At 34.9% G+C, this 22716-nt stretch overlaps 5 protein-coding genes, 1 long non-coding RNA gene and 1 other non-coding gene across 7 annotated transcripts; 4 read left to right on the plus strand and 3 right to left on the minus strand.

Annotated features, from left to right (window-relative positions):
- Positions 1-625: 625 nt before the first annotated feature.
- LOC111782048 (uncharacterized) lies at positions 626-4524 on the plus strand. The gene is made up of 2 exons (XM_023662816.2): positions 626-3053; positions 4489-4524. The coding sequence occupies exon 1, from the start codon at positions 823-825 to the stop codon at positions 2926-2928; it is 2106 nt and encodes a 701-aa protein (XP_023518584.2). The 5' UTR covers positions 626-822; the 3' UTR covers positions 2929-3053; positions 4489-4524.
- Positions 4163-5296, minus strand: LOC111782049 (uncharacterized). The gene is made up of 2 exons (XM_023662820.2): positions 4976-5296; positions 4163-4879 (listed from the first exon to the last, which is right to left on the minus strand). The coding sequence occupies exons 1-2, from the start codon at positions 5294-5296 to the stop codon at positions 4439-4441; spliced, it is 762 nt and encodes a 253-aa protein (XP_023518588.2). The 3' UTR covers positions 4163-4438.
- A 1578-nt stretch (positions 5297-6874) lies between these two features.
- Positions 6875-8932, minus strand: LOC147786605 (uncharacterized). Its single transcript, XR_015414351.1, has 3 exons — positions 8803-8932; positions 8186-8674; positions 6875-7013 (listed from the first exon to the last, which is right to left on the minus strand). It is a non-coding gene; the product is annotated as an uncharacterized LOC147786605 (long non-coding RNA).
- LOC111782309 (laccase-4) lies at positions 7085-10091 on the plus strand. Its single transcript, XM_023663167.2, has 6 exons — positions 7085-7695; positions 7931-8082; positions 8208-8452; positions 8555-8683; positions 8765-9691; positions 9815-10091. The coding sequence occupies exons 1-6, from the start codon at positions 7609-7611 to the stop codon at positions 9943-9945; spliced, it is 1671 nt and encodes a 556-aa protein (XP_023518935.1). The 5' UTR covers positions 7085-7608; the 3' UTR covers positions 9946-10091.
- A 3137-nt stretch (positions 10092-13228) lies between these two features.
- On the plus strand, positions 13229-14893 carry LOC111781160 (transcription factor DIVARICATA). The gene is made up of 2 exons (XM_023661612.2): positions 13229-14188; positions 14316-14893. Exons 1-2 carry the CDS (start codon positions 13770-13772, stop codon positions 14767-14769), a joined length of 873 nt encoding a protein of 290 aa, XP_023517380.2. The 5' UTR covers positions 13229-13769; the 3' UTR covers positions 14770-14893.
- Positions 14894-19926: 5033 nt separating this feature from the next.
- TRNAM-CAU (transfer RNA methionine (anticodon CAU)) lies at positions 19927-20010 on the minus strand. The gene is given in 2 exon segments: positions 19927-19962; positions 19973-20010. It is a non-coding gene; the product is annotated as a tRNA-Met (tRNA).
- A 961-nt stretch (positions 20011-20971) lies between these two features.
- Positions 20972-21466, plus strand: LOC111781626 (uncharacterized). Its single transcript, XM_023662315.2, has one exon. The coding sequence runs from the start codon at positions 21052-21054 to the stop codon at positions 21406-21408; it is 357 nt and encodes a 118-aa protein (XP_023518083.2). The 5' UTR covers positions 20972-21051; the 3' UTR covers positions 21409-21466.
- Positions 21467-22716: the final 1250 nt, after the last annotated feature.

Genomic DNA, 22716 nt, shown 5'->3' on the forward strand with positions numbered 1-22716 from the left:
CACATACATCCATATTGAAATGTGTTATTCTAATAACTATTGTTATCGGCAAATTGTATTAAATGTAAATAGGTATTACAATCGAGCAATGTTGGATATACATGCTTGTAACATTATCTTCGTTAATCTGATACATGCTTGCAACCAACAATTTCTACGAAGGTAGAATTTTTTTTTTTAATTCTTAATAAAATCAAATAGATTCAAAGACGAAAATTAAGATTCGGTTCATATATTAATAATAAGATTTTTTTTAAAAAAAAAAAATTAGTCATTTTTTAAAATAATATTAATTAAACTTTTGATGTATTTTTAAACGGATATTTTTTGAATTTTTTTTAATAGTTTATTTTGAGATTTTATTTTTAAAAGTTGAGGATATATTGAAAATTTTGAGACTAGGCTGTTAAACTGACTCTCCACATAGTATAATATTGTCCACTTTGAGCATAAACACTCATGCCTTTGCTTCGGGCTCGCCAAAAGGCCTGATACTAATGGAGAGTATTATAAACTCATGATCATTCTCTAAATTAGCTGAGACTTTCATCATCCAAGAGTGCAAAAGTATATTTTTATTAATTTAGAAAATATATATATACCTTCGCCGGAGACTCGACCAAATTCGTTGTGTTGTGTTGTGTTTTTGCTTATGCTTCGTTTTGGAACAGAAGAATGAGAAGGTCTCCAAACACTCGAGTATCGGCGCCGGATACATATTTCCGCCGCAGACTTGACGCTGATTGCAAGTCCGATTTGAAAGTATTGGCGCCGTCGTCATAGCATGTACTGAACAACACAAGAAACTTCATTATTACCGCCATGGTTGAGCTCCCCAAAGTCCTATCCCCTAGACTGGTTCTAAAGCTCCTCAAAGCAGAGAAAAACCCCAATTCGGCGCTCGCTCTGTTCGATTCGGCGTCTCAGCATCCTGGTTATGCTCATTCACCATTCGTGTTCCAACACATTCTCCGGCGACTTATTGATCCGAAGCTCGTTGTTCACGTTGGTCGGATTGTCGAGCTGATACGAGCTCAGAGATGCATCTGCTCCGAAGATGTTGCGCTGACGGCTATCAAAGCATATACTAAGTGTTCGATGCCCGATGATGCTCTGCATTTGTTTCAGCGAATGGTAGACATTTTTGGGTGTAAACCGGGAATTAGGTCATATAATTCTATGCTTAATGCGTTCATTGAATCTAATCAATGGAGCCGTGCTGAACTGTTTTTCACATACTTTCAGACGGTGGGCATGTCGCCCAATCTGCAAACGTATAATATTTTGATCAAGATATCGTGCAAGAAGAAGCAATTTGAGAAGGCGAAGAGGTTGTTGAATTGGATATCGGAGAAGGGTTTGAGCCCAAATGTTTTCAGCTATGGTACTTTAATTAATGCACTTGCTAAGAGTGGTAACCTATCGCATGCCCTGAACCTGTTTGATGAAATGTCTGAGAGAGGGGTGAACCCTGATGTTATGTGCTATAATTTTCTGATTGATGGGTTTTTCAGGAAAGGAGATTTCGTGAAGGCTAGTGAGGTTTGGGAGAGATTACTAAGGGAATCTTCAGTTTATCCGAGTGTGGCGACATATAACATTATGATTAATGGTTTATGTAAGCTGGGGAAGTTCGATGAGAGTATGGAGATATGGAATAGAATGAAGAAGAACAAAAGGTCACTTGACTTATTTACTTATTGCTCTATGATCCATGGCTTGAGCAAAGCAGGAAACTTCGATGCTGCTGAGAGAGTTTTTCAGGAGATGGTTGACGTTGGGTTATCCCCTGATGTGACAACATATAATACAATGCTAAGTGCTCTATTTCAAGCCGGTAAGCTAAGTAAATGCTTTGAGTTATGGGAGCTTATGAGTAAGAATAACTGTTGCAATATTGTCAGCTATAACATATTCATTCAAGGGTTGTTTGACAACAAGAAAGTAGAAGAAGCGATTTGTAACTGGCAGCTCTTACATGAGAGAGGCTTTACTGCAGATTCAACTACTTATGGACTGTTGATTCACGGGTTGTGTAAAAATGGATACTTGAATAAGGCTTTAAGGATATTAAAAGAAGCAGAAAATGAGGGAGCTGATTTGGATATATTTGCGTACTCCTCGATGATCGATGGGTTATGCAAAGAAGCGAGGTTGGATCAAGCGGTCGAGCTGGTTCATCAGATGAACACACATAAACATAAACTGAATTCTTATGTCTTCAATTCACTGATTAATGGATATGTCCGAGCTTCTAAGCTTGAGGAGGCTATTTTTCTTTTAAGGGAAATGAGCAAGAAAGGCTGTTCTCCTACTGTGGTCTCCTACAACACTCTTATCAATGGACTATGCAAGGCAGAAAGATTTAGCGATGCATATCTTTTTCTGAAGGAGATGCTGGAAAAGGGTTTGAAGCCTGATATGATTACCTATAGCTTATTGATTAATGGCCTTTGTCGAGGAGATAAGCTCGACATGGCACTCAACTTATGGCATCAATGTATCGACAAGGGTCTTAAGCCCGATGTAACCATACACAACATAATAATTCATGGTCTTTGTACGGCCCGGAAAGTCGATGTTGCACTGAAATTTTTTACTGAAATGGCACAGGTGAACTGTGTTCCTGATCTTGTAACACACAACACCATCATGGAAGGCCTTTACAAGGTCGGAGACTGCGTAGAGGCTTTAAAAATTTGGGACCGTATCTTGGAAGAGGGTCTTCAGCCAGATATTCTTTCTTATAACATTACCTTTAAGGGACTCTGTTCTTGTGCTAGAGTTTCAGATGCCATTGGATTCCTATATGATGCTTTGAAACATGGAGTTCTTCCGACTGCCCCAACATGGGACATTCTTGTAAGAGCTGTTGTTGATGATAGACCTTTAATGGAATATGCTCTTGTTTCAGAGTCTAGGACGTGATCGGATTCTTATGTGATGCTCTGAATCCAGGAATTCTTCCAACTTCCATAACATTAAATGTTCTTGCTTAGGGAAATTATTGACGATGGATCTTCAACATCTTCTTGATTGAAATGATTTTAGAAGTAAGTCCCTCTCTCTCTCTCTCTATTAGATATTTTTTAGCAAATCATACTGACTCCTTTGACCGTGCTTTTAACTGTTTATTGAAAAATTTCAAATCCTGAAACCAAAAGTCTGCTAGACGTGTTTGCACTAGCTTTTAAGAGTTCTATTTCTACATTAGACATGAGCATGAGACGTTAGTAGCGACTCTGAGTATGTAGAAATTTAGGGTCGTTACAGCACTTGCATTCGGCCTAAGAGGATGCCAGATCTGCTAGTACATATGTTTTGAACTAGTTCTGTTCTTTCTTAGAATACCAAGTGCATTGATCAGATATTATCAGCTTATAGGTCCTTTCATTTTCATTTTCGATGGCTGACTAGTGAAGAATCATTACAAACAACACAATTTTTAAAGTAAATAAGGTTAAAAATGATATTAAAATTGACACAAAGGGAAAGACTCCTCTAGTGCCCCTACATAGCTGCATGGCTCTGTATGTCCTTGCCACACGACCCTGATCTACCGTTCACCTGATAATTAAAGTGAAATAACCTACATGTAGACTCTTGTCGGGCTTAATCCTTACAATAGTCTCAAGCTATGTGCTCATATTCTGACTCTAGCATGAGTCAATGTCATGGCTTACCGTCTATACAAGCCCAAGCCCTATAAGGCTTATATATATACCTAAACTCAAACTCTATGGTGTATAACTAATACCCCTTTGACCATAATGTAGGGTTTGGTTGTTCTTAGCTTTTGTTTACGTTTCCCAAGGTCTATTATTAACCCTGTGCTATTTGCACATGAGTCAACTCGCCCTATAACGGGCTCGTAGGTAAATCTCGTGTGTATAAAGTAACTTGTGCACTATATGTAGACTAGTACTCTGATTGCTTGCATCCCATATCAACTGCATACTAGGTGCACCCCAGTTACATACCCTCTATGGCGTCCCCTATGGGTGATAACTAACTTCTATGTATCAAGTAGACCCTAACCATGCTAGGAAAGTTCACAATTAGGGGTTGCACCCTAGCCGTCTTTACTTGATTGCCTGGTCACTCGGAAATACCTGTGGGACTCCAGGTAGGTTCTAGGACAAAGTAAATGTGCAATAATTGCTCACTTGAAAATAGGTAATGTAATTATGTTGAAGATATTGGTACAAGATCTTTTCAAATGACTGTCATGAAAATTCCAAGCATCAAATGTTGTAATTCATTACAGAGGTCATGGTGATTGAAGTCATAATCTCCAAGGCCAAATGTTATCGATGCAAAAGTGAAGTTGCTTGATGTATCAGCCTCAAGTAGAGAGGATTTACTTGGGGTTATGCCTCATGCTATAGTTATTCTTTTCTTTCATTTGCTCATACTTTCATCAATAACAAAACTCCCTTCACTTTTTTTCTTCAGGCTGCTCTTTGATGTCTGTTTTTTCCATTTCAGATGACAACCTTTGTTCATACGAAAACTGAAAAACCATAGCAATAAGAACTACCCCAAGAACTGCAACTTTTCGCCAATCAGGTGAAGAAAGGAACGACTCGGCAATCGCTATAACAAGCAGGCCAATGAATGCAAGGTAGATATATCGCCTCGTCTTGGAACCAGCGGTTTCATTTGTAAGCTCTTTAATCTTCTCCATTTCGAGTTTAGCATTCTCTTTGTCTACAGGCTTTCTCTGTCTCAGATTCTTAAAGAAAAGGCCTTCATTTCGTTCTTCTTCGATTCGGCCTTCAAATTTAGCCAACATATCATCATTTTTCTCTATTTCTTGCCTGTTTAACTCTACAGACTCCTCAAAGACCTGCATCTGGCTCTCAATGTTCTCCATAATCTGTTCATCAAATAACATGAACAAGAACAAATGGGTTACATTCCAAACTGCAAAATTCATTGACAAATGAGAAAAAAAAAAACCAAAAATATAGACCCGGGCACTGGCATCCTCAATCTCTTTGAAGGCATCTTCTCCAATCTTCTCGAACTCAGCATCGGCCTCTTCAGCAAACTGAGTGAGATCAGCTGATTTTTCGTCTAAGAAATTGGTGAGTCGGAGTTTTTGAGTTTGAAGCTGAGCTATTCTGGCCAGTATCTCCTGCTTTTGAGGGTCTCCTTCACTTGAATCAGAAGTGTTGGACTGGCAGAAGCGCAGGAAGGAGGAGGTCTTTGAATTGGGAAGTTTTGGTGTATATAAGAAGGTATGTTTGTGGACTGTAAAAGATGTTTGAACTGGTTTGAAGACTATTATCATCTTTGTTTATTTTAGAGAGAGAGAGAGAGAGAGAGAATTGCAGAAGGAAGAGGAAAGCTTAGATGGAGTTCTTTATGGACCTCTCATTTTTTTTTTATGTACTACACTTTCGTATTTAAAATATGAGATTTTGATAATTGATTCTCATTGGAGTTTGGTTGCCTTTCTTATCCTTTTGAAAATTGGTATTTTCATCAAAACCCAATTTATTATTAAAAACAAAATTAATTTAGCCCAAAATTAGTTACATATAATTTTGAATTTTGGAGTGTAATTTTTTTATTCATGTAAATTTTCTTTTTCTTTTTCAAAATCAATGTCAAATTAGCAATAGTGAAAACCAGGCCCACAAGAATATGGGCTTAACCCTGTAAAATCCCCTTAACATTTGGGCTTGAGCCCATTGGAAAACACTAAACCAAACATTAGTGGGCCAAGGATAGGCCCAAGTAGATTAAACAAGTGGATGATATAGGGTGTTTGACCCCAAACTTGTCGGATATTGAGAAATAAAATGATTGGGCCAAACCCCAGTTCGTCAAAATCAAAGAAACATCCGTGCGTTCAACAATGTCCCAAAAGTACGAACTTAAAAGTTACAAGGTTGACTCTGCCCCCAAGATGACATTGATATAAAAACAACCATCTTTTTAAAAGCTTTGATTAAATATGTCAATTTAACTAGTAAGGTCGAGATTTTATGGACATCTACACCAAATGGAGTGACATATGCACCAAACGGAGTGAGGAATCGGTGCTTAAATGGGAAATGAGAGAGAGAGTATGGAGAGATTTTTCCCTGTTACCTAAATGGTTGGAAATATGAATTATATTCCCATCCCCAATGCCGCCAAATCCCTACCACGCTCACTTTGTATTACTTATATATATCTCGCCCCACCCTGTAGACATCGGTAAACATAATTGATCTTCTCAGCTTAACTTTTTCATATTTATTCAACCTCTTTATCTTTTAATGTATTTTGAGAGTCAAGTTGTGTTTACCATTGACATCCTTTCACCGACATGAAATTTAATATTAAATCTGATTATCCTTTCACCATAAACCCTAAAGGCCAAAGTAGAATACATAAAATAGGTAAGAAAAAAGTGTTTATTGGATTTTGTGGGTTATAGATTTCATAATTGTGTTGAAAGTTCTTTTAACTTAGATTTTAATATTTCATTTGAGTGTTGTTTTGGCAACCCAATTCAGTGTTATATACCTTTATTTGTCACTTTGAAGCTGGGATCTAACTATCTAGATAGCCATATTTTTGGTGCATTATTTGTTCATCTTTTTCATTGACCCTAACTTAAATCAGACTAATCCAATCAAATTACAACTAAATAATTAGCATAAAAAAGGGCCAAACTTTAATGGGTTGGGTCTTCATCAGCACCCAATTCAAATCAAGTTCTTAGAGACAGAAAGTACTTACAACAATGGTTTAATCTTAAGCATTCAATATGGAAACCATTGGTTGAGAAGCTGACCTGAAAGCCATTTCCCAACAATAAAATAATATTATATATATATATATATATATATATATATATATATATATATATATATATATATTTTTTTTTTTTTTTTTTTTTTTTTTTTTTTTTTTTTTTTTTTTGCAAACTATCCATTTTCATCTTACTTGAGATTTGAGAATGCCACCTTCCTTCAACTCTCAACTTTCTCTGCGCTTTCCTCTTCACCAGAAACCTGAAAATGACAAATAAATATCTTTTTTTTCAAATCTCTAAAGCTAAGTCGAGTTTTGAATCAAGATCTTTCATGTACTAGATGACCGTTCTCGAGAAGAACGCTCGAGTCAGGTCTTCTTGAGAGCGATGAAAGAACATACGCTATCTCGATCGTTAGAATAAGAGTCATTCCATATAATTCAAGCAACCAGCACCTAATACATTGTTCAGATATGAGTTGGTGTGAGATCCCACATCGGTTGGGGAGGAGAAGGAAGCATTCTTTATATGAGTGTAGAAACATCTCCCCAGCAGATGCGTTTTAAAAATCTCGAGGGAAAGCCCGAAAAGAAAAACTCAAAGAGGACAATATCTGCTAGCGGTAGGCTTGGGCTGTTAATGTTGGTTTGGTTTGGTTGGAGAGTTTCTTGGCTTCCAGAACTAGAGAGATTAGTCCTCTTCTTACATAAAAACAGCAAAACAGCTCTATCATTCACCAACCATGCAAAAACGACATTTCAGCTAAGCTTTATATAAGGGATGCTTTCCTATTATTCATTACCCACATCTAAACAAGGCTTGTATCCAGTAGAGGGAGAGAAAGAGAGGGGTAAATGGGTTTAATAATTCGAGTTTTGGTTCTCGTGGCCTGTATTTTCCCAGCTTTCATCGAATGCCGAGTTCAACGCTACACGTTCGATGTAAGTACTGATTCTTTTATACCAATCACAAGCAGATGGCAAGACTTTCTAACACTCACAATTCCCAGCTTTGTTTTCTTTCTCTTCTTGTTCACTTTTGTACTCGAAAGTGTGTTTTGTTTTTAAGGCAAACTTGGTTTCTGATCTTTCATTTTAGCTGACCCATCAGTGTTCTTAACTAAGACAAATCAGACCTTTTGGGGATTCAAATTCCTATTCTATATGTTAATGGCAGGTGGTTTTGAAAAATACTACAAAACTATGTTCGAGTAAGCAAATCGTCACGGTTAACGGAAAGTTTCCAGGGCCGACCATCTACGCTAGGGAAGATGACACAGTACTTATTAAGGTTGTTAACCATGTTCAATACAACCTTTCTATTCACTGGTAAGCCTGCCTACAAAACTTCTACTTCACCTATATTATGAAGCCTAAGAACGAATGATTTGTAGTAATATTTGAATGAAAGGAAAGTAATGAATCATGCTACCTCACTTTCTTGTTCTGGTCAGGCACGGAATTCGGCAGCTCCGAACCGGTTGGGCAGATGGACCAGCATACGTTACGCAGTGTCCAATCCCATCAGGGCAAAGCTATTTATATAACTTCACTGTTACTGGCCAAAGAGGCACCCTTTTTTGGCACGCACATATCCTGTGGCTGAGGGCAACTGTCCATGGTGCTTTGGTCATCTTGCCTAAGCTTGGCGTTCCCTATCCATTCCCAGCTCCTCACAAAGAAGTTGTCATTGTATTAGGTGAGCAAGCTTGAAAGTAAAACAATCTGTCCCCTTGCCATCCTTTTTAGCTTCACTTAGACCTGACTGAATTGATTCTAAAAAATGATCCTGCTTCTGCAGCTGAATGGTGGAAATCCGACACCGAAGCCGTGATCAATGAAGCTCTTAAATCAGGATTAGCTCCAAATGTATCAGATGCTCACACAATCAATGGTCATTCAGGACCCCACTCAAGCTGTTCTACACAAGGTACAAACGACCATTACGCATATCAAAAACTTAAAGATTATGTGCCGTGCACTCGAATCTAACATCGACGTTTCTTATCAGGGGGATTCACATTGCCTGTCAAGAATGGAAATACTTACTTACTGCGTATAATCAATGCTGCACTCAATGAGGAGCTGTTCTTCAAGATTGCTGGGCACCAACTCACAGTTGTGGAGGTTGATGCTACCTATGTGAAACCATTCAAAACAGACGCAATTTTGATTGCACCAGGCCAAACCACCAATGCCCTCATCACTGCTGATCAAAGCTCTGGCAAGTACTTAGTTGCCGCCTCCCCTTTCATGACCTCTCCGATCGCAGTCGACAACAACACCGCCACAGCCACACTACATTACTCCGGCACACTCGCAACAACCACAACGACGTTAACTGCCCCACCTCCTCAAAACTCAACATCAGTCGCCAACAACTTCTTAAACTCTCTCAGAAGCATTAATTCAAACACCTACCCTGCGAGAGTTCCATTGACCATTGATCATAACCTTCTCTTCACAGTTGGCCTTGGGATCAACCCTTGTCCCACCTGCAAAGCTGGGAATGGAAGCCGGGCAGTGGCCAGCATTAACAATGTCACATTCGTAATGCCAACCACAGCCTTACTTCAAGCTCATTATTTCAACATCAATGGAGTTTTCACAACTGATTTCCCGGCTACCCCACCTCATGTTTTCAACTACACAGGCAGTGGACCATCGAATTTACAGACAACAAGAGGGACAAAGCTTTATAAACTGAAATACAACTCAACGGTGGAACTTGTTTTACAGGACACCGGGATCATCGTCCCAGAAAACCACCCTGTTCATCTCCATGGGTTTAATTTCTTCGTCGTTGGAACCGGAATCGGTAACTACGACCCTAAAAATGACCCCAAATCATTCAATCTCATCGATCCTGTTGAGAGAAACACCGTCGGAGTGCCTTCCGGTGGATGGATAGCCATCAGATTCAGAGCTGATAATCCAGGTAAAAAAAAAAAAAAACTAGGCTAAATTACAGTGTTCATCATTAAATCAAACACATCATCAAAGATTAGAGAAAATCACTCACAAATATCCTTCCTAATTGCAAATCTTTGTGTTGGTGTAGGAGTTTGGTTTATGCATTGCCATTTGGAAGTGCACACAACATGGGGATTAAAGATGGCTTTCTTGGTGGAAAATGGCAATGGACCGAACCAATCGATCATTCCGCCTCCAAAGGATCTTCCAAAATGCTAAGCGAACGGCATGGCGAAGAAGAAGAAGAGGGTTATAACATACTGTCGATCCAAAAGTTGAGGAAGAAGAACATAGCCATTGTTGCCTATTTTCTTTTTTGCTTTCTTCAAAACAAAAATGTTCAAATAAATTTCTCTTTTGTTTAATTGTTTGAAAAAAAAAAGAAACAAATTCTTTTTCTTTTTCTTTTTTTTTTCTATTTTTTTCCACGAGTTTATATTGAATGAAGAACAGCGAAAATAAATTATTAATATTTTTTTTATTCTATTATTTATCTTTTACATATGTTTTCATAAACTTTGTAAGAATTTGATTAAGAATTCCAATATTTTTTAAAAAAAAATATATAATTTATTGAAGAAAAATAATCAAAAAATAAATATAATTTTCAAAATTTAATATCTAAAATATTAATTATTATTATCAAAATATCCCTTTAAAACTAGAAATTTCCTCCTAATTTAATAGATAAAACATTAATTATTATTTTAAATAAGAATGTTTGGATTATTTTTAATTAAAAATAAATAAATATTGAAATCTTAAATAAAACGAGTCATATATTTTCACCCATTAAATTTGGAATTTAGGCGTTAGGGAGTGGGCTTATTGGACCGAGTGCTTCATGGCTGGCCCATAGCTTAATGGGCCGCCTGGCCCACTACAATAATTATTTTTAAATCTATAGTAATTCCAAACCAACCTTTTTTAACCGTAAAAATTTAAAATAATCATAATAAATAAAAGATTGCATAATATACCACTTTTATTTAAACAAATCTTAAAGTAACCATGGTCAATTAAAAGGTTGTAATAAAGTAACCATGGTCAAATAAAAGGTTGTAATTCTCTGTCCATCAATACCGTTGGTGAATGATGTATACATAATTTCTGTAAGTCCTTCCTACGCAGCATAGCTTGCATGACATGGTTGGAAGTTTAGGCATCATAGATTATCATCATCATAACATATTGCCTCACGTGACATAACACAACATAGTGCCTACTACAACATAGCATAGCGTGACATAACATAACATAGTACAACTTACGATAGCATGTCATAGTACAACTTGGCATAACATAGTATAGCAATCATAATTATGACACGTGCAGGGGCAACGTGAGACACAACATCATGTACAATACAATTCATTCAAACGAGCTAACAATAGAGTCACTTATTTGGTTGGCCTAAGCAGAGTTACTAATTATTTCTTGTACTAGCCTGACTTTGCTCCTCAAAGTCTATTTCAAGCTCAAATCCATGTCTTGATGATATTAGTTAAGACAAACCGACTCTAAAGATAAACTACCTTATAGTCCAATAATTGAGGATAAAGAAAATCTCTTATATCTATTCTAACTTTAAAGATACACGTGCACGAGCGATTTGATTTATATATATATATATATATATATATATATATATATATCTTTCCTTGCTGTTACACGAGTTAGACTATTAGTTTATCACACACGGGATCACACACGGGGTAGTTCATTAATATCTATTCTAACTCTAAATATTCGGTAGGTTACTTACCGAATATTCTTATACTCATCCTATCATTTTCGTTTTTTGGGGTTCAATGACTAGCAATTGAGGTGGGAGAGCGTTACAGAGAGATCATAATGAAGCATTAGTCCATTTGTAGATTTTAGGTTTTTTTTATATATTTTAAAATTCTATAATAAACTCGAACCACATTAACTTATAATTAGATTTTGATTTATTTTTAATTGTAATATTACTTGATTTAAATTACACAAAATTTAGTAAAAATTTTATTTATTTTAGTCTTTTTCGTCATATTCTAAAGTTCAAAACCTAAAAAATTGGGTCGTGACATAAAATATAAATAATAAAAATATAATAATTTAAATAAATTGAAATCAGTTTGGAAAAGAAAAGTAATATGAGTTGGTAGGTGAAAAACTAGAAGCACTCACCAAAAAACATTTAATTAATGGGGAAAAAGTGGAAGCAACAAAAGCACTTACACTATGCACACTCACACATGTCCCCCCTCACTCCATACATCAATATTTCATTTTTTTTTTCTTTTAATTATTTAATATTATAAATAAAGCTGCCAAAATTTAATATTATAATAATTCTCGGTGCTCGTTATTTTTCAATTTAGTCTTTATAATTTTAAATTTAGAGACTAAATTTATAATTTATGTAACTTTATTTTTGTTTTAATTATTAATGATGAAACTTTTTAAGTCACTTTTTAAGGTGATTAATGTGTGTAAGTACCATGAAAATCTTGCTTTTTCCTTAAACCCACCAATAACATCTCCTTAATGTCCCTTGCTGTTTGGAACTAAGTTTCCTAATCCCCATGTGTTTAACTTATATATATATAATTTAAATACGAATATATATGTTTTAATTAGTTAATTTATATATATAAAATGTTTAAGAAAAGTTTTTTTTTTTTTTTTTTTAATTTAAAGGAATGAGTTATTTTTCTTTTTGAACGACTTTAGTTATCGTCTTTTTGTGGATTGTAAGCTTGTAAATGATGATTTCGAGTCGGTAATAAGGTCGGGTTCAAATATGTGATTTAATCATTTTTAAAAAACAAATTGACAAAAAAAAAAAAAAAAAAAAAAAAAAAAAAAAAGCTTAGATTCTTGCCTATCTTTTTTGTTTCTTTACTCTATTGGCAATAGTGTTTATAATTATTATAGCCAACTTTTTATTGGGATTCCATTTTCACCAATATATATCTATATATGTTCTTGGATCAAAATTTTTATAGAGCCAACAGATTGTAAGATGAAACCACCCTACTCTTTCAGCTAATTACTAGCATGTGATGAGGGATTTCCCAAAACTAAAATAATTATATATATATATATATATATTCTATTCAACTCGACATTATCTCTACTCGGGAGTAAGGTTGTTCAATGCAACATCGCATCTCATCTTGTCATCTTGGTTCCCAATCGTCATCCCAAGTTTTGGGGTGTCGTTTGGTCATTACAATTCACTCTGTCATGCCATTGAGAACAGGCTCATGTGTCGCTTATCTCATTGAAACATTTCGAACATTCATCCATTTAGGTTCTATTGAGGTATTGACCCTCTTGTGCCCATATCGTGTCATTTACGGGATAGTAGGTACATAATTCAACCTTGGACACGCGGGTTAGGATACAATACCAATACACTGGTGTCACAAAAAAAAAATTATCATTTTGAAAAAAGTCGCCGAAGACACTCATTTTGAAATAGTTGCCCTCCCTATAACACATGTGCTAATGGTTTGGGAATTGGCATCTCTCTAAAGTTGTGTGGGAAGAATCAGCTCCACAATCACCACACCCACAAAGTACACCTCAACACTCTTGACCTTTCAATTTCATTCTCTTTAATTCTCTGCAATTTCCTGCTCCTTTCATTATCACTACCTCCACTACTACATCCCTACGCCTCTCTGATACACCTATTTCAAGCATTTTCCATTGTTCCTGTCATTTTACCTTCTGGGTCTTCCATTTTTCCATTTGGGTCTTCTTCTTTTGCCTTTGATTTCGCATTTTTCTTCGTTTTCCCCAAATGGGTCGTCTTCTAATCAAGCTTTTCTGAAGGAAAACAAGAACAAACCCCCTCTGTTCTTCGCATTCAATCCAAGCTCGGCCATGGCGGCGATGCCAGATTTACGGATCTGAATTTGAGCCTCTAGGGTTTTGTTTTGTTTTGTTTTGTTCTTGACGAATCTTCCTAGAGCCTCTAGGGTTTTGTTTTAATCCTTTCATGACCTGAAAATCTCTCTGCATTTCCTGTCTGAGAGAGATTTTCCGCCATGGAATTTCTCTCACCGGCTTCGTATCTTCGAAATTCCAATTGGTTATTTCAAGAAACAAAAGAAACCCAATGGACCCCTGAAGAAAACAAACGATTCGAGAATGCTTTGGCCTTGTACGATGAGGACACTTCTGATCGGTGGCTCAAAGTCGCCGCCATGATCCCCGGAAAAACCATCGGCGATGTGGTTAAGCATTACCAAGAACTTGAAGAAGATGTCTGTGACATTGAGGCTGGCCTGATCCCTCTTCGTGGCTATGACAATCGCCATTCCTTCACATTGGAAAGGGTCGATAGCAGCCATGGATTTGATGGTTTGAGCCATTTTTATGGCGCTGGATTCAAGACAGGGACCTCTACTACACCTTCTGATCATGAAAGGAAGAAGGGAATTCCATGGACTGAAGAAGAACACAGGTAGTTCTTAGCTCTGTTCTTTGCTCTCTTAGTGTTTTGGATTCAAATTGCTGTCTGTGTTCTTGTCTGTTCTAGATTGTGTGTTTTTTAATTTGATTTGGGGGTATTTGTTGGTTTAAAACTACAGGCAATTTCTGATGGGTCTTAAAAAATATGGTAAAGGAGATTGGAGAAACATTTCTCGTAATTTCGTTACGACGAGAACACCGACTCAAGTGGCTAGTCACGCCCAAAAGTACTTCATTAGACAGCTGACGGGAGGGAAGGATAAGAGAAGATCGAGTATCCACGACATAACGACCGTTAATCTCCCCGATATGAAATCCCCATCTGGAGACAGTAACAGACCACCATCAATGGCTACACAGCTGCATCAGCTTTCGAAAATGGTCGGTAGGGCCGAGCAGCCATTCGACTGGAAATGTTCGAATCAAGGGATGGCTAGAGTTCTCGAATCGACCACGACGACGACAACGAACGGTAACATGTTAGATGCAGCTCAGCTACTGGATCATAACACTAATCATGGATCTGCTATTGCACCTTACTATACTATTTTTGAGATGCCACATTATGGATGAACTTTTTGTTTTACTTGGACATATTTGATTGTTAGAACTTAGGATTGGATCGATTGCTCTATCATATGATTGTGTTTGATATTGTTTGAGCGGATCATGAATGAATCACGGTTAACTTCATGAACTACGAGGCTGGAACTGAATGTCTAAATGATTAGACCGCTAGTAGATATTGTTTTCTTTGAACTTTTCCTTTCGGGCTTTTCTTAAAATTTTTAAAACGGGTCCGCTGATTCGTTTTCTGCTCCAACCGACGTGGAATCTCACACAACTAGCGTTCATTCTAAGGACGATATTAAATTTAACAAAACCCTACAACATGCATATCACTTACTAACCCACAGACCGACATTATTATATAATTGGTTTGAGTTTTTTTTTTTTTTTTTTTTTTTTTTTTTTTTTTTTTTTTTTTTGTCATTTATGAACTGGAAGAGTTTGACTTGAATGAATGAAATACTTTTGATTATTAAAATAATAATAATAATAATAATAATAATAATAATAATAATATATTTAAAGAAAAAGGGAAAAGGGGAATGCAATTTAAATAGTAACCTAATCCAAATGGAATATTCGTAATAGTGGTTTTAAAAGTCTTTGCTTTGTTTATTTGTTTGATAACACACTAAGGAACACTTGTCTTCATTCTCTATTCAACCTTATGAATTTCAACTTAAAATCAACCATTTTAAAACTTTATTTAATATTAAAAGGAAGGTAGCCTCGTTTCTCCTCGATTCTTTTTATTTACGATATAATATTAAATTTTAATTTAATTAGTCGAAATATCAGTATTTTTTTTTAGAATAATTTAAAGTATTATGATAGTATAGATGTCTTTCATATATTATCTGTCACGTCACGTTAGTGTTCTTTAAAAAATGAGGAGTCCACAAATATTACAAAACATATATATATATATTTATAACGATGGTATAATCAAAAAGTGTATGGTATTCATGTAATACAAGAAATTTTTATGATCCCATCAAATATTTGAATCATCTTAGCTAAAAAATACTTCAATTTATATATATATATATATATATATATATATATATATATATATATATATATATATATATATTTTTTTTTTTTTTTTTTTTTGGAAGAAATGAAAAATAATAGAAAAAGTGACAAAAGGCTTTTAATGGGCTTATTCCTCACATTTTAAATTGGGGTGAATTTAATGAAAAAGAACATCGAAAAAAAGAAAATTGGGGTGAGAAAGCTTTGAACTCTCAACCTCAAGATAACTCAAAGCTATGAGACCTACACTAGCCAACTGCTCCACCACCCCAAGATGTTTAATGACCTAATGTTATATTTTTGGAAGAGATGAAAAATAATAGAAAAAGTGACAAAAGTCATTCAATGGACCTTATTCCTCCGAAGAAACTCTATTAAAGAAATTGGGGTGAGAGATTCTCGACCTCAGGATAACTCAAAGCTATGAGACCTACGCACTAGCCAACTGCGCCACCACCCCGGGATGTCCAATGACCTAATGTTATATTTTGGAAGAAATGAAAAATAATAGAAAAAGTGACAAAAGTCTCATTGTAATAAAAAAAAAAAAAAAAAAAAAAAAAAGAAATTGGGGTGAGAGAGGCTCGAACTCTCGACCTCAAGATAACTTGATGCTATGAGATCTACGCGCTAGCCAACTACGCCACCACCCCGGGATGTCCAATGACCTAATGTTATATTTTGGAAGAAATGAAAAATAATAGAAAAAGTGACAAAAGTCTCATTGTAATAATAAAAAAAAAAAAAAAAAAAAAAAAAAAAAAAAAAAAAAAAAAAAAAAATTGGGGTGAGAGAGGCTCAAACTCTCGACCTCAAGATAACTTGATGCTGAGACCTACACACTAGCCAACTGCGCCACCACCCCGGGATGTCCAATGACCTAATGTTATATTTTGGAAGAAATGAAAAATAATAGAAAAAGTGACAAAAGTCTCATTGTAATAAAAAAAAAAAAAAAAAAAAAAAAAATTGGGGTGAGAGAGGCTCAAACTCTCGACCTCAAGATAACTTGATGCTATGAGACCTACACACTAGCCAACTGCGCCACCACCCCGGGATGTCCAATGACCTAATGTTATATTTTGGAAGAAATGAAAAATAATAGAAAAAGTGACAAAAGTCTCATTGTAATAAAAAAAAAAAAAAAAAAAAAAAAATTGGGGTGAGAGAGGCTCAAACTCTCGACCTCAAGATAACTTGATGCTATGAGACCTACACACTAGCCAACTGCGCCACCACCCCGGGATGTCCAATGACCTAATGTTATATTTTGGAAGAAATGAAAAATAATAGAAAAAGTGACAAAAGTCTCATTGTAATAAAAAAAAAAAAAAAAAAAAAAAAAATTGGGGTGAGAGAGGCTCAAACTCTCGACCTCAAGATAACTTGATGCTATGAGACCTACACACTAGCCAACTGCGCCACCACCCCGGGATGTCCAATGACCTAATGTTATATTTTGGAAGAAATGAAAAATAATAGAAAAAGTGACAAAAGTCTCATTGTAATAAAAAAAAAAAAAAAAAAAAAAAAAATTGGGGTGAGAGAGGCTCAAACTCTCGACCTCAAGATAACTTGATGCTATGAGACCTACACACTAGCCAACTGCGCCACCACCCCGGGATGTCCAATGACCTAATGTTATATTTTGGAAGAAATGAAAAATAATAGAAAAAGTGACAAAAGTCTCATTGTAATAAAAAAAAAAAAAAAAGAAAAAAGAAATTGGGGTGAGAGAGGCTCGAACTCTCGACCTCAAGATAACTTGATGCTATGAGACCTACACACTAGCCAACTGCGCCACCACCCCGGGATGTCCAATGACCTAATGTTATATTTTGGAAGAAATGAAAAATAATAGAAAAAGTGACAAAAGTCTCATTGTAATAAAAAAAAAAAAAAAAAGAAAAAAGAAATTGGGGTGAGAGAGGCTCGAACTCTCGACCTCAAGATAACTTGATGCTATGAGATCTACGCGCTAGCCAACTACGCCACCACCCCGGGATGTCCAATGACCTAATGTTATATTTTGGAAGAAATGAAAAATAATAGAAAAAGTGACAAAAGTCTCATTGTAATAAATAAAAAAAAAAAAAAAAAAAAAAAAAAAAAAAAAATTGGGGTGAGAGAGGCTCAAACTCTCGACCTCAAGATAACTTGATGCTATGAGACCTACACACTAGCCAACTGCGCCACCACCCCGGGATGTCCAATGACCTAATGTTATATTTTGGAAGAAATGAAAAATAATAGAAAAAGTGACAAAAGTCTCATTGTAATAAATAAAAAAAAAAAAAAAAAAAAAAAAAAAAAAAAAAAAATTGGGGTGAGAGAGGCTCAAACTCTCGACCTCAAGATAACTTGATGCTATGAGACCTACACACTAGCCAACTGCGCCACCACCCCGGGATGTCCAATGACCTAATGTTATATTTTGGAAGAAATGAAAAATAATAGAAAAAGTGACAAAAGTCTCATTGTAATAAAAAAAAAAAAAAAAAAGAAAAAAGAAATTGGGGTGAGAGAGGCTCGAACTCTCGACCTCAAGATAACTTGATGCTATGAGATCTACGCGCTAGCCAACTACGCCACCACCCCGGGATGTCCAATGACCTAATGTTATATTTTGGAAGAAATGAAAAATAATAGAAAAAGTGACAAAAGTCTCATTGTAAAAAAAAAAAAAAAAAAAAAAAAAAATTGGGGTGAGAGAGGCTCAAACTCTCGACCTCAAGATAACTTGATGCTATGAGACCTACACACTAGCCAACTGCGCCACCACCCCGGGATGTCCAATGACCTAATGTTATATTTTGGAAGAAATGAAAAATAATAGAAAAAGTGACAAAAGTCTCATTGTAAAAAAAAAAAAAAAAAAAAAAAAAAAAAAAAAAAAAAAAAATTGGGGTGAGAGAGGCTCAAACTCTCGACCTCAAGATAACTTGATGCTATGAGACCTACACACTAGCCAACTGCGCCACCACCCCGGGATGTCCAATGACCTAATGTTATATTTTGGAAGAAATGAAAAATAATAGAAAAAGTGACAAAAGTCTCATTGTAATAAAAAAAAAAAAAAAAAAAAAAAAAAAAAAAAAAAAAAAAAAAAAAAAATTGGGGTGAGAGAGGCTCAAACTCTCGACCTCAAGATAACTTGATGCTATGAGACCTACACACTAGCCAACTGCGCCACCACCCCGGGATGTCCAATGACCTAATGTTATATTTTGGAAGAAATGAAAAATAATAGAAAAAGTGACAAAAGTCTCATTGTAATAAAAAAAAAAAAAAAAGAAAAAAGAAATTGGGGTGAGAGAGGCTCGAACTCTCGACCTCAAGATAACTTGATGCTATGAGACCTACACACTAGCCAACTGCGCCACCACCCCGGGATGTCCAATGACCTAATGTTATATTTTGGAAGAAATGAAAAATAATAGAAAAAGTGACAAAAGTCTCATTGTAATAAAAAAAAAAAAAAAAAAAAAAATTGGGGTGAGAGAGGCTCAAACTCTCGACCTCAAGATAACTTGATGCTATGAGACCTACACACTATCCAACTGCGCCACCACCCCGGGATGTCCAATGACCTAATGTTATATTTTGGAAGAAATGAAAAATAATAGAAAAAGTGACAAAAGTCTCATTGTAATAAAAAAAAAAAAAAAAAAAAAAAGAAATTGGGGTGAGAGAGGTTCAAACTCTCGACCTCAGGATAACTTGATGCTATGAGACCTACACGCTAGCCAACTGCGCCACCACCCCGGGATGTCCAATGACCTAATGTTATATTTTGGAAGAAATGAAAAATAATAGAAAAAGTGACAAAAGTCTCATTGTAATAAAAAAAAAAAAAAAAAAAAAGAAATTGGGGTGAGAGAGGTTCAAACTCTCGACCTCAGGATAACTTGATGCTATGAGACCTACACGCTAGCCAACTGCGCCACCACCCCGGGATGTCCAATGACCTAATGTTATATTTTAGAAGAAATGAAAAATATTAGAAAAAGTGACAAAAGTCTTTCGATGGGCCTTATTCCTCATGTCGAGCAAAGTCCACTAAAGACCCAAAAGATGACCTCACATTTTAAATTTAATGAAAAAAACATCGTAAAAAAATGAAATTGGGGTGAGAGAGGCTCGAACTCTCGACCTCAGGATTACTCGAAGCTATGAGACCTACACGCTAGCCAACTGCGCCACCACCCCGAGATGTCCAACAACCTAATGTTATATTTTTGGAAGAAATGAAAAATAATAGAAAAAGTGACAAAAGTCTCCTCGTTAAAAAAAAGAAAAAAAAATCGAACTCTCAACCTCAAAATAATTCAAAGCTATGAGCCTTACGCGCTAGCCAACTGCATAACCACCATAAAATGTCTAATGACCTAATGTTATATTTTGGAAGAAATGAAAATGAATAGATAATATGAGGTTTATTATCATTTAACTTAATAATTAAAGGTTTTTTCTTTTTTTAATCCGTAAGGAGCCCATATACATATATATATATATATATATATATATATATATATATATTTTTTTTTTTTTTTTTATTCAGTTGGGCTAGAGTGAGCCCATCAACCTGACTGATATTAGGCCCATCTTCTTGTGTTAGAACCCAAATAGACTGAAAGTGGGCTCGAAATTGCAGCCCATCAAGATATGGCAGGCCCACTTCTGGGCAAGACTCCAATTCCCTTTTTCCTCAACGCAGACATTTTTAGCAGTATTTTCAGCTATTTTTTTTTATTTATAAAAAATAGTAATTATAAAAACTATTCTTTTAAAAATATATAATTACAAAAATTATAAATATTCCCATAGGAATATTATTATTTTTTTTTTTTTAATTACAACTTTCATAATTGACCTTCATTATTTTAAAAAAAGAAAATAATTATGTAAGTGATTTTTTTTTTACTAAAATGTTGGAACTAAAAATGAAAAGAAAAAAAATTATTTGGTCATATATTCGATTAATTTTACTCAACAACCTTTGGTCGCAGGTAGCCAACCTGAACTGAATTCGTTCTTTCTTATTTTTTTCAAGACCATTTTGATTATTGAGCTAACCCGTGTTGATTCATAAAATAATGTTTTAATGATGTCGATCCCATTGGGACACAACCCAATTTATATATTTTTTAAAAATTCAATGAGAGAGAGAGAGAGAGAAAATGGCTAGAGACAGCTAAAACGTACTCTATATATTTGGTTTCTGTGTGTCTCAAAAAAGAGGGAAAAAAAATGTCAAAAATAAGGTCAAGCAGAGGAGTGAGTTTGAGGTCAGATGAAGGCACCGCCAAGCCAACAACTCTCCAAAGAAACAGGAAAAGGGTGATCACAGTGTTGTGGGTTTTCCGGCTGCCAAAATCCGGCAGATTCTCGCCGGAAAGTTTCCTCCGCCGCGTAGGAGCCAAAGTGGCCAAAGTTCTACGCTATGTGTCATTGAAAAAGAGGTCAGAGTGTTCAAAAAAGGCCTCCGCCGCTACTAACTTCAACAGATCCCATTCGGTGTCGGATTCCATGGAAGAATCTCACAGAGCTGAAGCTGTCAAAGATTGCATCCACTTCTTCAATTCCTCTTCTTCTTCAGCTGTTTGATTCCCACAGCTTCCTTTACCACTGATTTTCTGTAATTCTTGAGGTAAATTTCTTGGTTTTTACCGTGTGTTTTTTCTCTTTCTTCCTTTTTAATTTTAATTTTTAGTTTGCTTAGCTTATTGTTATTTATTATTTTTCATGTGTAGTTTTTTTTTTTATTTTAAATTTTAACTTCTGCCTATTTGAATGAATTTCTAACTTTCAAAAAGTCATATTTTAAAAACTTTGTAAGATTTGAATTTTGAATTTTATTTTTTTTTTTGTAATGATTCTCCGTAACCTTTTTGAATTAAACCAACCAAATATTTAGACTTGTTTGAAAGTAATTTATAGTGTAATTTAATACGATTTACTTATCTATGATAGAAATTCATTAAATATATAATTAAGAATAATATGAAGATTAATAAATTTATTGTGTAATTCAACTTGATTTATTTATCATGGATAAGTAAAATAAGGGCAGAAATTCATTAAATACAAAAATAATAATATGAAGATTAAATAAACCCAATTCTAAAAAAACTTTTAAAAGCAAAAGGGTGGATTAATTAATTTTAGGTTTATAATTGGATTTTAGTTATTATTTTTATTTTAATGAGAAGAAGTGGGAGTAGAAAAGTTTGTCAAATTGGGTATTTTATTTCAGACAAACAAAACTTTAATTTGTCTCATTACGTACTCAAAAAAGTTACCCTCCATTATTATTATTATTATTTTATTAATTAATTATTAAAGAAATGCTGTACCTTAGTCCATAAATTAATTAAAAATATGTGCAATACATTCTATATAATAAGAAGTCAAATCAATAGAAGTTCATTTTTATGAATAATTAAATAAGAGATATTATAATTTAATTTTGAAAGCCCAAGGACAAATATACCCGTATTTAAAAAATGAACCAAAAGTGGATTAATATTTTTATATAATTTTAGATGACATGGAAAATTAGGTCAATCTTAATTTCTAGTTGAAAACTATCAATGATTGAAGTTGTAATTTGTTTAGAATAATAAATTTAATAATCTCTTTTTTTTAATAACCATATTATAGCAAAAGTCTTTGAAACTAGTCGTTACTCCAACGATAGACTATTCCAATCTAATTAAGATACAATTATATAAATTAGTGGAAAGTACCAAGCTAGAGTACGGTAGGGGCATAAGAAATTTTCAGTAGAGATCGAAAAAAACACCAACGGCGAAAGCATTTTGTTGGATTAACACTAACACCGAGAAATAAAAGATGGGAGAATAAATGAAATTAGATACCCCAATAGTCCTAACTGAGATGAGATGAATACTA

The sequence above is a fragment of the Cucurbita pepo genome, chromosome 19, assembly GCF_057944985.1.
Source record: "Cucurbita pepo subsp. pepo isolate OVF chromosome 19, ASM5794498v1, whole genome shotgun sequence".
NCBI lineage: Eukaryota > Viridiplantae > Streptophyta > Magnoliopsida > Cucurbitales > Cucurbitaceae > Cucurbita > Cucurbita pepo.